The sequence below is a fragment of the Terrapene carolina genome, unplaced genomic scaffold (assembly GCF_002925995.2).
Source record: "Terrapene carolina triunguis isolate 2854851 unplaced genomic scaffold, T_m_triunguis-2.0 Scaffold17, whole genome shotgun sequence".
Taxonomy (NCBI): domain Eukaryota; kingdom Metazoa; phylum Chordata; order Testudines; family Emydidae; genus Terrapene; species Terrapene triunguis.
The window spans coordinates 5,356,653-5,371,676 of record NW_020664368.1 but is presented as its reverse complement, the minus strand read 5'-3'; the positions used below and the strand labels follow the sequence as shown (position 1 = coordinate 5,371,676).

At 41.4% G+C, this 15,024-nt stretch overlaps 1 protein-coding gene across 1 annotated transcript in view; it reads right to left on the bottom strand.

Annotated features, from left to right (window-relative positions):
* Positions 1-13,971, bottom strand: part of LOC112103231 (olfactomedin-4-like) — a 33,033-nt gene extending 19,062 nt beyond the window's left edge. Inside the window, exons 1-3 of the mRNA XM_026647653.1 lie at positions 13,862-13,971; positions 10,764-10,841; positions 6,558-6,710 (exon numbers count right to left, since the gene is read on the bottom strand). Coding sequence (XP_026503438.1) covers positions 6,558-6,710; positions 10,764-10,841; positions 13,862-13,948 — 318 coding nt within the window. The 5' untranslated portion in view covers positions 13,949-13,971. The remainder of the gene's footprint in view (positions 1-6,557; positions 6,711-10,763; positions 10,842-13,861) is intronic.
* Between the last annotated feature and the right edge of the window lie 1,053 nt (positions 13,972-15,024).

Genomic DNA, 15,024 nt, shown 5'->3' with positions numbered 1-15,024 from the left:
TCCAGTGCTTAACTACCTTTATAGTTAGGAAGTTTTTCCTAAAGTCTAACCTAAATCTCCCTTGCTGCAATTTAAGCCCATTACTTCTTGCACTGTCCTCAGTGGTTAAGGAGAACAATTTTTCAACCTCTTCTTTATAACAACCTTTTAGGTACCTGAAAACTGTTTTCACCTCCCCCCTCAGTCTACTCCTCTCCTGATTAAACAAAGCCAATCTTTTCAATCTTTCCTCGTAGGTCATGTTTTCTAGACCTTTAATCATTTTTGTTACTCTCCTCTGGACTTCCTCCAATTTGTCCACATCTTTTCAGAGTGTGGTGCCCAGAACTGGACACCATACTCCGGCTGAGGCTTTATCAGTGCTGAGTAGAATGGAAGAATTACTTCTCGTGTCTTGCTTACAACACTCCTGCTAATACCTCCCAGCATGATGTTCAGGTTTTTTGCAACAATATTACATGGTTCACTCATGTTTCATTTGTGATGCCACATAACCCCTAAATCCTTTTCTGCAGTATGTGTTCCTACACAGTCATATCCATTTTGTATTTGTGCAACTGATTATTCCTTCCTAAAGGTAGTACTTTGCATATGTCTTTATTGAATTTCATCCTGTTTATTTCAGACCATTTCTCCAGTTTGTCAAGATCATTTTGAATTCTAATCCTGTCCTCCAAAGCACTTGCAATCCCTTCCAGCTTGGTATTGTCAACATATTTTATAAGTGTACTCTCTATGCCATTATCCAAACCATTTATGAAGATATTGAATAAAACCAGACCAGGACAGATTCCTGCAGGACTCCATTCAATATGCCCTTCCAGCTCAAATATGAACTATTGATAAATACTCTCTGTATACAATTTTCCAACCAGTTGTGCACCCACCTTATAGTAGGTTCATCTAGGCTATATATCTCTAGTTTTCTTATGAGAAGGTCATGTGAGACAGTATCAAAAGCCTTACTAAAATCAAGATATATCACATCTGCTGTGTCCACACTATCCACATGGTTATTACCTTGTCAAAGAAGGATATTAGGTTGACATACTTTTTTCTTCACAAATTCAGATTGACTGCTACTTATCACCTTATTTTTTCTAGGTGCTTGCAAATTGTTTAATTATTTGCTCCTTTATCTTTCCGGGTACCAAAGTTAAGCTGACTGGTCTATAATTCCCTGGGTTGTCCTTATTCCCCTTTTTATAGATAGGTACTATATTTGCCCTTTTCCAGGCCTCTGGGATCTCTCCCATCCTCCATGAGTTCTCAGAGATAATTGCTAATGGCTCAGCAATATCTTCAACCAGTTCCTTAAGTATTCTATGATGTATTTCATCATGCCCTGCCAGCTTGAAGACATTTAACTTGTCTAATTAATTCTTAACATGTTCTTTCCTTATTTTAGCCTCAGATCCTACCCCATTTACACAGATGTTCACTATATTAGTCATCCAATCACTGCTAATTTTTTTGGTGAAAATATAAACAAAAAAAGGCAGTTAACACTTCAGACATTACTGTGTTTTCTGTTATTGTCTTTCCCTCGTCATTGAGTAATGGGCCTCGCCTGTCCTTGGTCGTCTTCTTGCTTCTCATATATTTGTAAAATGTTTTCTTGTTACTCTTTATGTCTCTAGCTAGATTAATCTTGGGGGGGGTTGGCCTTTTTTAATTTTGTCCCTTCATGCTTCTGTTGGTTTTTTTTAATATTCATCTTTTGTAATTTCACCTAGTTTCCACTTTTGTATGACTCTTTTTTGAGTTTCAGGTCTTTGAATATCTCCTGGTTACACCAACTGAGTCCCCAATTTACACCAACTGAGGATCTGGCTCTCATAGTTTTAGTCCTGTATAAATTCAAGCTAAGGAATAATAAAATGTATTGTACTTGGCAATCAAAATAAATAGTGTCTGTTTAAATGTATTTCTATATATGGAGTTAACTGACTGGACATTCACCATAGGTATGTCTAAATTTCCCTACCTCCACCCTAACATGGACCAGTCCATAGAGCAAGATCCGTGTTGTTTGAAGAGAGGATTTAGATGGATTCTGACTACCTTGCTACTCACAAAAATCCAGTGAGAGCTGGGAGATTTCCCCAGTAATCTCTGTGGGGAAGATGTTTAAAAGTTAGTGTCTAAACTGTGCCTGTAAAATTTGCACATGAACCCACCGCATGCACAAAAATACATTTGCATTTGCAAACTGGTGAGCACAAAGTAGGCAACCATGTGGAGAAAACGCGTACTGATGTGTACAATTACCTATACCACAGGCACAAACGTTCAGAAATGTGAGTATCTATCCCAATGCTAATAATATTAAAATACTTAAAGAAAATAAATGCTTTAAAAGAAAATCTAGTTGCCAAAAATATGCCAAATCTGCAATCCGTTGAAGTCAGTGGACTACCTGCATAAGTAAGGGCTACTCTCATAAGTAAGAGCTTCAGGTCTGAGACCAGCAACAGAGAGTCCTGTGGCACCTTTAAGACTAACAGATGTATTGGAGCATAAGCTTTCGTGGGTGAATGCCCACTTAGTCGGAATGCCCAGTCTTCCTTCTACCTCAGACTGTTTTTTCCCAGTTGGCCAGCCAGGCCATCTAGGAGAATGCCTCCCATGATGGCTGCTCTATTGCTTGGCAGTTAGACCCATTTTGCCTTAATAGCTTGTGACTGTATCTACCTGTGGGGGATTGTGTTGAAACCATCTGCTCCCCTCTAACAGGCCAAAACACCATTTCAGAAATCTAGTACATAAACCACATTTTGGGGTACAGATCAGTATTCACCATGCATCTCACATTCATCACAGAGCTTTGCAGTGGGGTTTGAGCAGTGCAAAGGCCTTGTGGTGGACCTCTGCAGGAGGTGAATTTCACCCTTAAAAAATATAAAATTCATCTATTTTAGGCATGTGTAAGAATAATTCCTATCTAGTTTTTCCTGCTTTGCAAGCATTGTCACACTAAGGGCCTGAAAAGGGCAGGGAGAAAATCTGTAATGTTCATTTATTGTGTCAGTTACCCGAAACTGGTATTTATCAACACAGGTTTCTCAGCATGCAAGCAGACACTCCTCCAGCATGCAGGTGGAGGGTGGGGGTGGAGGAATGAGGAAGCAGAAGGAAGGCATAAAATGAAAAAAGATGGAGAGGGAGAGAAAGGGGGATAGAAATGAAATGAGCAAGCAATTCACGTGCAAGTGCATTGGCCACAGGCAAGTCTGACTTCCATGATCACATGGTGAGCATGCCACCCGCATGTCATATAACCCAGCCTGAGATCAAGAGGAATATTTCCAACAGAATAATCTATCTTGAATATAGTTTTCATCTCTGTTGGGCAGGTGTGTTTGCTCTTCCTGATTTTATTGCTCAAGCATGTTCTCGGCATTGTGGTCAAAGCACTGAAAGGCACATTCTCCCATTGGGTTAAAGTTGCTATTCTTCCCTTTTAATGAGGTGCACAAAGAGAGCCATACTCCTCTTCACTGTTGCGAACAAAGCTGATTCCTGCATTAGTCTAACAAGTTAATTTTTTCATCATGATAATTACAGATGAAAAAATTAGTCCAACATTTTCAAGCTACAGTTTTTTACTGATTTGGAATATCAGAGTATCTCTTTGTGAAATTCACTGCCTGCTGATTTTATAAAAGGGCCTCCCTTGCTTGTTGAATTAGCAGCCTACAATCAGACAAAAGCTTAGAGATTCAATCAGGTTGTATATCTGGGACTTCTAATACATGTATAGCACCTCTTAAGGGGCTGGATCCTGCAAGTCTTACTCAGGAAAATCTCCCATTAGCTTCAAATGGAGTTTTGACTAAGCAAGTAAGGTAAGATTGAACCCATCCACAATGGGATGCTGAAATATAGTTATGGCATTTGGGTCACATCCTCAGCTGGTGTAAATTAGTAAGTTGTAAACTAACTTCCATGGTGCTACATCCATTTAAATTAGTTGAGGATCTGTTTGTTATTCCAACCCTCTTTGTAAAGTGGTTCTCAGATTCAAAACCAAAATCCACGTGTTTATGATTTGCATAGTTTCAAATTTCACAGTAGTTCAGTAGACGCTCCCACTCCATAATGTGTAAAGACGAGTCTGGGCTGCAAAATTGGATGTAGATCTGAACATCCCCATAGTTTGGGGGTGCTTGGAACCCAGAATTTTGGTTCAGACCCCTCTATCACTAGGATGAGTTGGGAGATCTTTTGGTTTTATTGTTTCATTTTGTCCATAAGTATTTTCAGGAAACAGCAGTACATTGGGTTACACACTGAGGGGTATCTTTACAACTAGAAAGGTAAGAAACTCATTTCAAAGAGAGCCTGAGAAATATGTTTACATGAGACAAGTACAGATATGCACATAGATTCAAGCGTCTTCTGCCCATCTCCAGACATTTCAATTTTACTTGAACTCAGAGACGAACAAGTCAACGCCTGGTATCTTTTTCGTTCTATGGTCAAGCAACATAATAACTAACTATGAAATTGTAACACCCCTGTAGTTAAACAAAAATACAGTTTGTTTGTTTTCATTTCTGACCTGATGTCTCTTTGCCTGGGATCACATTGGAGGATGTGTCACACTATATCTAACTGGATGCATTGTAACACTGTTTGGCTGATCAAACTCAACATGATAAAGTGCAGTGAAACTCGGATTAGGTCAAGATTTTTTTTTGGTATCTACCACTGGAGTTGAAAAGTGAGGGCCAACTCCTGAACTGCAAGAGCTCCATTGACTTGAAGAAAATGACATCAGCTGAGGATCTGGTCACTAGAGTCCAGCCATTTTTTTAATAGAGAATGGCTACAGGGTTTCAAAAAATCAGCCAATTCCTGCCATCCGTACTTGGTCCTTAGTCAGGCAAAACTCCCAATGCAGAGTTTCACTTCAATCGGAGATTGGCTTCAGTTGGGTCTTATTTCAGTCCTCTCTGATTTGGGAGGGCCTTGCAGAATTAGTCCAAGTTTCAGGATGGGAATTATAGACTTGATCCTGTCCTACTGCAAGCAATTGAAATTTTGCCACTGATCACAGTGGGAGCACTTTGGGGCCCTTAAATACCTAGTGTTTTCATGGATCATTAATGTCAAGTTCCATATTCCTCCTAAAGTGATCAGGTAGCTCTTGTGCCGAGAGGCACTGAGATTTGTCAAATTGCCCTTCATACCTTCACTGACAACTGAATGTATGTCATCGTTAACACTAGTTATTTCAAAGCAAATTATTTTAACTGAAAAGACCTTCTATAGGATTATGCCCCCACATTGTTGTGTTTTTATGCATAACTTCTTATCTATTCTTGATTATACTAGAAGAGAGTTATGAATATTTATGGTTAGAATTTATAATTTACTGCTGTGCCTTTTCTACTGATTAATTCAAGGACACTTCATTTCTTAAGATGTCTGGCTCCTGGAGAAGTCAAACACTTTCTCATGGACACCTAATTTAAACCCTGAATATTCATCTACCAGCAAAAATCAAATGTAGGTTCTCCTTCTCTCAAGAAACCACGGTAGTCCCCTAGTTTTGCCTGATTTTTGCAAGAAAAATGAGATCTGAATCCTTGTAACAAACAAGCAAAGTAGTGTAAGGGTAAGGAGTTTGTCTTTAACTAGAATGCATAATTCAACAGTCATTGCTAGAGCATCAGATGTTGACAGAGAAAATAACTGATTTTTTTTTCAACTGTTATGGGAATGGAGGGGGTCAAGGGGTGGATTTTTGCTTCAACCTGGGCTGAGCTGACATTTGCTCTCTTTTCCCTCATTCCCTCCCATAAGCTGGTTACATACAAGTAATAACCAGGGCCGCCAAGAGCGGGTTCGGGCCCCGGTGAAAAAAAATTTTTGGGCCCCCCAGCAAGGGTGGACCGGCTAAACAGGGCTGACGAGAGGGGGGGAAGCCGGGGAAGCCAGACCCTGGGCCCCCTTCCGGACCGCCGGGCCCCAGTAATTTGTACCGACTTCCCCCCCCTCTCGTCGGCCTTGGTAATAACACAGGAAGGAGCAGGAATCATGGCTTCTTCTGTGACTGTATATAGCAATTACAAGCCAACAAGACTGTTCCACGGTTCATAAAGAGTAGCATAGCTCTTCCTCCATCCCTCCAAGAACACCATGTGCCTATAGGCAGAGCTGTCCCTTGGGTAGGGCGAATTGGGGTGACTGCTCCGGGCCCCGTGCTTTGGGAGGCCCTGCGGGCCGGTGCAATTGGCTGGCACAGTCGGTCCCAGAAGAGACAAATCCATCACTTCCACCCCAGGCCCCGAACCTCCGTAGGGACTGCCTATAGGCCCAGGAATGAGGCCTGAGGATACTTGAAACTCATGTTGTTATAAGGCCCTGCTTGCATGCTACAATATTGAACATTTTATGTTTAATCACCCTTTTCCTTGCAATTTTTACATGCCCCTCACTGCAGTTGCTTGGAAGGCAGGCCCTGCAAAGTTCTGACTGCTGGACTGTTTCAGATTCACTAAAAATAGGACTGGTAGATTTTTTTTAAAAGAAAAACCAAAAATCCTTACTTTAGTAAGTTCTATTTCAAATTTCTCAGAAAGCACTCGGGCTGTGATTTCCAGCATCTCGACCTTCTGCACAGGAAACGCAGTGTCTGGCAGGTACACTGAGCATTGGCACACTCCATTTTCATTCAAAGAACCGGTTACATTGGCAAATGGCTGTAAGAACAAGTTTGTTTCAGAAAGCAAATAAAAAATTGTCAATATGCTACTAGGAAACAACAGCAAAGGACTAACAACAGTCCCCAAGCAGGGAAAAGTTGAGCGTAATAATTAATAATAATACTGACCCTGAAAGCATTTATTAATTATTATTATTACAACTTTCTTCCAATAAACTCAAAGTATTTTCCTATATTAATTCATTAAACTTCACCACACCTCTATAGAGGTAGTTAAATTCTATTATAACTATTTTAACACTGGCAAAACTGAGGTACAGGAAAGTTACATGATTTTTCTAAGATCAGACAGTGAGTCAATGGCAGAGCAGGAAATAATCATATTAAATCTTATAGGAAGTCTTTCCATTGCTTTTAATGGTCTTTGCATCAGGTCCAGTTAGTGCTTTTAGTCCATTAATTTCAGAGCACTTTACAAAGTTTTGTTTGGATTTTACTGATGGAAGAATCCACAGAAATTGATCTATTTTCATGGAAAATTTTGATTTTGACTAAACCCTATTTTCCCCACTGGGAATATGTTTCATTTGATATTTTTCAGCTACCCCTGGTAAACAGGTTGCATACTCAACCACATGCACATGAGAGCTGGTATGTCTGCTACTCCAGGGTATTGAGTGGACATTTATCACTGCTCTATCAGTGCACAAGGGCATAAACAAGTTTTTTAATTGGGGCAGTTAGAGTTAAAAAATAATAAAATATTGGCTGTTGAATATCGCTTTTATGAGTAGTTTTGTACCATGACTAAATTTGTCCACTTCCAATAAAGTGAGATAAACAGGCTTCTGTTCCACATTCCGTGCTTCCTTTATTGATTAACACAATCCCTAAATTTGGGCTCCTAAATCCCTTTTGAAAATGAAATTGAGACATCTAAATTGGTTAGGCATTGCAACACTGAGTGCAGCAACGCTTAAATAGTTTTTAAAAATCTGGGCCTAGGTCACTATTAAAAATGGGCCTTGGGCTCCTAAGTCCCTTAGGTGCTTTTGGAACTGTCACCCTCAGACTCCTCACATTACTGGATTTGCATTCTGCTCAGCAGGAATGGTGAAAAAAGGAGCAGAGAGGAAAACATCCAATGAACAGACAAATATGGTTATTGTACTTACCTTTCATAAGGTCCCATCTGTGCTAGCCTGTGAGGAGGGGACATTATTTTATCCTGATACAGATTACAAACTGCCCTTTATCTATGTTTATTTAATAAGTTAAATAACTCTTTTAAAAGTGGATTTAAACTATCAAAAACCCACCAAACTTCAATGGATGGATTCAACTACTTATTAAAAAAATATTATTTGTATTGTAGGAGTGTCTAGTTACCCCTTCTGAGGTTCGGCCTCATTATGCTAGAAGATGTATATATACCTAGTAAGAGACATCCCCTGCCTTAAAGAGGTTAAAGTCTAAATAGACAAGATAGCTAAAGGGTGGGAGGAAGAAATATTGTTATCCCTGTTTTACCAATGAGGAGCCCCATTGAAGGAAATGGGAATTTTGCCATTGACTTCAACAGGAATCAGCATTTGACTTAGAAAGTTTAAGGGTACATCTACACTTACCGGAGGGTCCGGCGGCAGGCAATCGATGTTCCGGGATCGACTTATCGCGTCTAGTGAAGACGCGATAAAATCAATCCCTGATCGCTCTGCCGTCGACTCCGGAAATCCACCGCGGCAAGAGGCGGCAGCGGAGTCGGCGGCAGCGGTCGACTTTCCCCCGTCCTCACTGCCAGGTAAGACGACCTAAAATACGCAACTTCAGCTACGGTATTCACGTAGCTGAAGTTGCGTATCTTGGGTCGGACCCCCGCTGTAGTGTAGACCCAGCCTAATAAGTAACTTGGCCAAGATCACACATGAAATTTGTGGCAGGGGCAACAATTCTATCTTTTATGGCACCCATTGTCCTACTATCTGAGCACCTCAGAATCTTTAATGTATTTGTCTTACAACACCTCTGTGAGGTAGGGAAGTGCTATTATCCCCATTGTACAGATTGGGAACTGAGGCACAGAGAAGTTAATGACTTGCTCGAGGTCACACAAGAAGTCTGTGGCAGAGCAGCGATCTGAATCCAGCTCTCCAAAGCCCCAGGCCAATGCCCCAATCATTGGACCATCCCAAATTCCCTGAGTCCCAGGCTAGTGCCTTAACCATAAGAATATCCTTCCTCCAAAAAAATAAATGGTATCAATAGGTTGAGTCAGGGCCGGCTCCAGGCACCAGCTTAACAAGCAGGTGCTTGGGGCGGCCAAGGGAGAGGGGCGGCACCTGCGGCAATTTGGGGGCGGCAGGTCCCTCACTCCCTCTAGGAGCGAAGGACCTGCCGCTGAACTGCCGCCGCCGAGCGGGGGTTTTTTTTTTTTTTTGCTTGGGGCGGCAGAAATGCTGGAGCCGGCCCTGGGTTGAGTCATTCAACTCCTGTAAGACCTAAGAATTAAAGGCTGATAATGTTTAACAGGAATTTAGAGGGGCAGGTTTCAGTAGAACTATTCAGCATGAAAAATGGTTGCAGATTTCAAGACCTTTGCACATTAACATCACATCAAGTTCATATCTTCCTCAGACTTAATATAAACACTGACCCAGGAACCTATCCTTGTAACAAAGCCCGATGCCAACTCTGTCCACATATCTATTCAAGTGACACCATCATAGGGCCTAATCACATCAGCCATACCATCAGGGGCTCGTTCACCTGCACATCTACCAATGTGATATATGCCATCATGTGCCAGCAATGCCCCTCTGCCATGTACATTGGCCAAACCGGACAGTCTCTACGCAAAAGAATTAATGGACACAAATCTGACATCAGGAATCATAATACTCAAAAACCAGTGGGAGAACACTTTAACCTGTCTGGCCATTCTTTGACAGACCTGCGGGTGGCTATCTTAAAACAGAAAAACTTCAAAAACAGACTCCAACGAGAGACTGCTGAGCTGGAATTGATATGCAAACTAGACACAATCAACTCAGGGCTAAATAGGGATTGGGAATGGCTGAGCCATTACAAACATTGAATCTATCTCCCCTTGTAAGTATTCTCACACTTGCTTCTTATCAAACTGTCTGTACTGGGCTATCTTGATTATCACTTCAAAAGTTTTTTTTCTCTTACTTAATTGGCCTCTCAGAGTTGGTAAGACAACTCCCACCTGTTCATGCTCTCTGTATGTGTGTATATATATCTCCTCAATATATTTCACTCTATATGCATCCGAAGAAGTGGGTTGTAGCCCACGAAAGCTTATGCTCTAATAAATTTGTTAGTCTCTAAGGTGCCACAAGTACTCCTGTTATTTTTATGATGTTGACAGAATTGTTTCATTTCTTCCATTGACATTATTGTATGCTGGGTTCATGATATTGATGAAACCATAAGTAGTATTAATTAATTAATTATTATTATTATAAAGATCTTCCTGGGTCCCTGACTCCTTTGATCACAGTACAATGTCAATAGAATTATTAATTTTGGTCATAACATCTTTCCAAGTCCTATATAAAAATATGCTGAAGCTCAGCTCTTTTTGGTTGGATGGTTTGTGTATTTTTAAAAGCTAAATAGGCTTCATTTAGTATTTAACAGCGAGCAAACTGTCCTAGCCTGCAGCAAGGACTTGACTGCAAAAGTTCTGTTTGTAAAATTAAATCATGTATTACATAAAGGTATCTGAGTCTAAAAGAAATATTATTCACCCTGATCCAAATATTTGTAGCTTAGTAAAGTAAATGAGAGCTGTGGGGTGCTGAGCATTTCTGAAAACCAGGCCATTTATTTGGGCGACTTTATATGGATTTAGGACCCTAAATTTAGGAAATTAATTTTGAAAATCCTGCACTCAAATTTCAGCCTCAGCAATTTGGCATAGGACACAGAGACCTGTGACAGCCAGGATTAGACCTCTAAACCACCTGATTGCCAGTCCTGCGCTTAATATACTAGACCACGCATCTCTCTTATCTTAATGATGATGTTTACTATAGCTTTCCAAGAACAGTAAACAATGGTATACCTCTGGCATGAACTGAGGTTTGTTGAGTGTGGCCTGAGGTTCAGTCAGATATTCCACCAGGGTAGGAAGAGGTGTAGGCTGGAAAGGAAACAAAAATACCTGTTACAGTGCAACATACTACGTGTCCCATCCCTATTTAAATCATGACCCCCTCTCCCGACAGACAATCAGCATTCCAGATTCCTCAGTATTCTGAAACACTTTGATTTTGTGAAGGGAGCCATCTCCAGCAGCTCTAACATTGATTGGGATTTCTGACTGACTGCTGAGACAGTTAATGTTTCTTCTGGTACAACTCTGTTTCATGGAGTCCTTCCTTTGAAAAAAGCTTCATGTGATCAATGAAAGGCCGCAAATGCTCAGTCTGTCCAAAACAGTGTGCATTATTTATGCTAAAGTAATATATACCCTCTCACTGCCATCTTATGGAATAAGGTTTCAGGTCCTACCCCTCCAGAGCACTGGCAAGTTTGGATGTCACTCTTGAATCTTAATATGCATCCCTGGGAGTCTACAGTAATCAAGGCCCTGTGTACTGCACAAAACACTATACCGTAGGGACGCAGCCCACCAATGTACGCAGCTGAGCTCCACAGAATGGGAACCGTGGCAATCTCCAATGCTTGCAAAACCATTTGATAAACTGTGCACCAAATGATGTTGTGACGTTGTGCAGTCTATATGGTTTTATAAAAACATGATAAGTGAATATAATGTAACTGGGATAGTTTTATAAAGATTTGATAATAAGTGAATATAATGCAACTGGGATATGCTTCGTGCAAAAGGTCTCTTGTAAAGTATCATTACAAAGCTCATAATCTACTGAGTGTGATCATCCTATTTGTAGAAATGTACCACTCTTGTATCTAAAACTAGAAATATAAAACATAGCTCTGAGGGCCCATTGTAATTATGTAAAGTGTGGGCCATTAATGATGGTTTGGAATCTTGATGACTCCCATTAACCAGGACCATTGTCTGCAGATGGCTGTGCTTACCTGTTAGTCTTCCTGTATATGTGTGTGTTGGCAAGTGGGCAATGAAGTCTTGCAGTGACATGTGATCATGACACCTGAACTGGAATCCATCTTTAACCTGGTGCTTTTCCAGTGAGGGGGGGTGGAAACCCAGAGGGACAAAGGGTTCCCGCCTTATGCAAAAGATATATAAAGGGGTAGAAGAGAACAAAGGGGGAGAGGAGCTATCATGAAGAATCCCCTAGCTATCACTTGAGCTGGAACAAGAGTTGTACCAGGGGAAAGAATTGTGCCCAGGCCTGGAAGGTGTCCCATCTGAGAAAAACTTACTGAAGCATCTCTGAGGGTGAGATTATCTGTATTTAGTTTGATTAGACATAGATTTGCGCATTTTATTTTGCTTGGTGACTTACTTTGTTCTGCCTGTTACCACTTGGAACCACTTAAATCCTACTGTCTGTATTTAATAAAATCACTTTTTATTTAGTAATTTACTCAGAGTATGTATTAATACCTGGGGGAGCAAACAACTGTGCATATCTCTCTATCAGTGTTATAGAGGGCGAACAATTTATGAATTTGCCCTGCATAAGCTTTATGCAGGGTAAAACGGATTTATTTGGGTTTAGACCCCATTGGGAGTTGAGCATCTGAGTGCTAGAGACAAGCACACTTCTGTGAGCTGTTTTCAGGTAAACTTGCAGATTTGGGGCAAGTGATTCAGACCCTGGGTCTGTGTTGGAGCAGACGGGAGTGTCTGGCTCAGCAAGACGGGGTGCTGGAGTCCTGAGCTGGCAGGGAAAACAGAAGCAGGAGTAGTCTTGGTACGTCAGGTGGCAGCTCCCAAGGGGGTTTCTGTGATCCAACCCGTCACAGACGTGATTAAACCTGAGGCGTGTGGGGCAGGAAGGGGCTTGCACAAGCAGGCAGCTGCTAGTCAGCCATACAAGAGCAATGCGCCATTCCTGCAGGAGCTCTGCGTGGCAGGGGACATCCCTGGCTGCACATCTTCAAAGCCACGCGGAAGCAAAACTCCATTCTGACAGAGCTCTGGAGCCCCAGTTTTAGCCAGCTTCCCCTGCAGGCCTCCTACTACTCCATCCAAGAACCCGTTCAGTGCCTCATGCCGCTGCATCCCCATCACCTGCTCCCTCACTCCCCCAGCCAGTCAGACAGTCCCACTCCTAAGGAGCCCCTAAAACAGCCATCTGGACAGCTGAGGAACTGGAAGATGGCAGGAAAATGGCCACTTGTTTAAATTGATTCAGAAAAAACAGGGTTTTTTTGTGCCAGCTGGTCAAAAAAATAACATACGCAGCCATTTGTCTGGTCCCCTGATAGCGTTGTACAGGGGAGGCTGATAGTGATTAACAGCAGAGTTACAAGGAGCATCATAAATTTTACAAATGTCTGCTCAAATTATGGTTTACCCAAGAGTGAGCATAATGAGGAGAAATTTCTGACATACTAAATTCCCCCGTCCTCAGCTTATCATTATATATTTACACTTCAGCCTTGATTCTTACTGCCAGGAATTGCCACTGCTTAATCATGCTGCAGTGAAAAACATTCCCTCCCCTTAGATGCTGAGTTCACTACCTGAGTCCACAGCACTTTCAAGGCCTACTAGACCAAGAGACTGCATTAATAGTATCACCTAGAACTCATATAGGGCATTATGTTTTCAAAGTGCTGGGCAAATGAACCTGAGACACTGAGATCTAAATCCAGATCTTCAACACTCCAAAAGTCTGTGGGGTGTTTGCATCTGTGGTTTTGGATTGAGCTCATCTCAGGTACAAACCATAGTTAATTAATTACAACCTGCATTTTGCATTTAAACTCTATTCCAATTCGCAACGGGAGTTGCATTCACCTAACTGAAGGCAGAATTTTGGCTTTTTAAAACAGTGTAATTTGTTTTCAGATTTATAATTAAATCCCAGCACATTCGTTAAAGGCGATATTTTACACTTGTTACTTACAGAGAGTCCACAGAACGAATGGAGATCTGAAAACTTGCCTCAAATAATTTTAAAAGATTTTCCTAGCAACATGAATAAGTGAGAGGAAAAAAGAATACATTAGAGCCTGTGAAAATCATAATACGCATCTTACCACATTCTGGAGTGTGATGCTGGTTGCATTCTGTGCAATGGCATTTTGTAGAAAGACCAGCAGCACAGCCAAGTTTGCACACTTCATCTTCTCAGCAAACAGGTATGATGGAGAAAGGACAGCGGGAGCCCTTTTATAGTGTGCTCTGGGAATTCCCCCAGTAGGAGTTTGGTGCTTTGAAAGAGGAACATGTGCAATATTTATTGACACTTCTCATAAAGGTGAGTGAATCATGGCACAGAAAGTGACTGAACAGCTATTATACAAACATAATAACTTTTTTATTGCCTGCTGTCAAAAACAAAGCCTTTCCTCATTCCCAATATCTAATCTTGTGCTCTGAGAGCCACAAAGGAATAAGTACATAATGGACAGATCAATTAATTTGATAAGACTGCAATAATTAAAATGCATTCTTGGTTGGGGTTTTTTTTGCGGGGGGTGGGAGGAGAATAGCTGCTTCCTTTTATGGGACTTTTATCCATATTTTTATTGTAAATCCTTTCAGGAGCACATAGACTACCTGGGCCACATCATCTTCCTAACCCTGCTTCTAAACTCAGATGGGGTGAAAGCAGCTCAAGGTAGGTCATTTCACATACAATGTCAAAGGAGCATCTCTCCCTTCCTCTAAGCCTCTGGATGCCTTTTAACATGAGCATAATGCACATGGGGCTCCACAAATTTGAGCTAAAAACCAACCATTGGATGGGAGAGGGGGCCGAACTGAAGAACAGCCAAAACAGACCTGCAATTCAGTGTTAACGCCCATCCTACAGCTTTGGTACCATGGCTCCTGATGCAGGGGAGATCAGGGAACAGCACACAGTGGAACAGACCTTTGCATGGGAGCACAAAGATCTGCATGGTTTGCCAGCAGATTTCAAGACATTCAGGCAATTGATGAGCTGGTCTCATGGCATTTAGGCAGTTCCACTTCCAGTGCTCACTGGAGCCAGGTATAGAGGCAAGCAAGAATGAAAATGGCTATCCAGACATTTCTAAACTGGCATGAAGGCAAGGTGTGAGTTTGGGTGGAAGTTCAGGTCAGTTCCCCTACCTTTAATTAGTGTCTGCAGCTGTATTTTTAAATAATACATACTTATTGTGGAGAATGCAGCTTGGGTTCTGTTTTCTGAGTACTGCTTCAAGTGTAAGAAAAT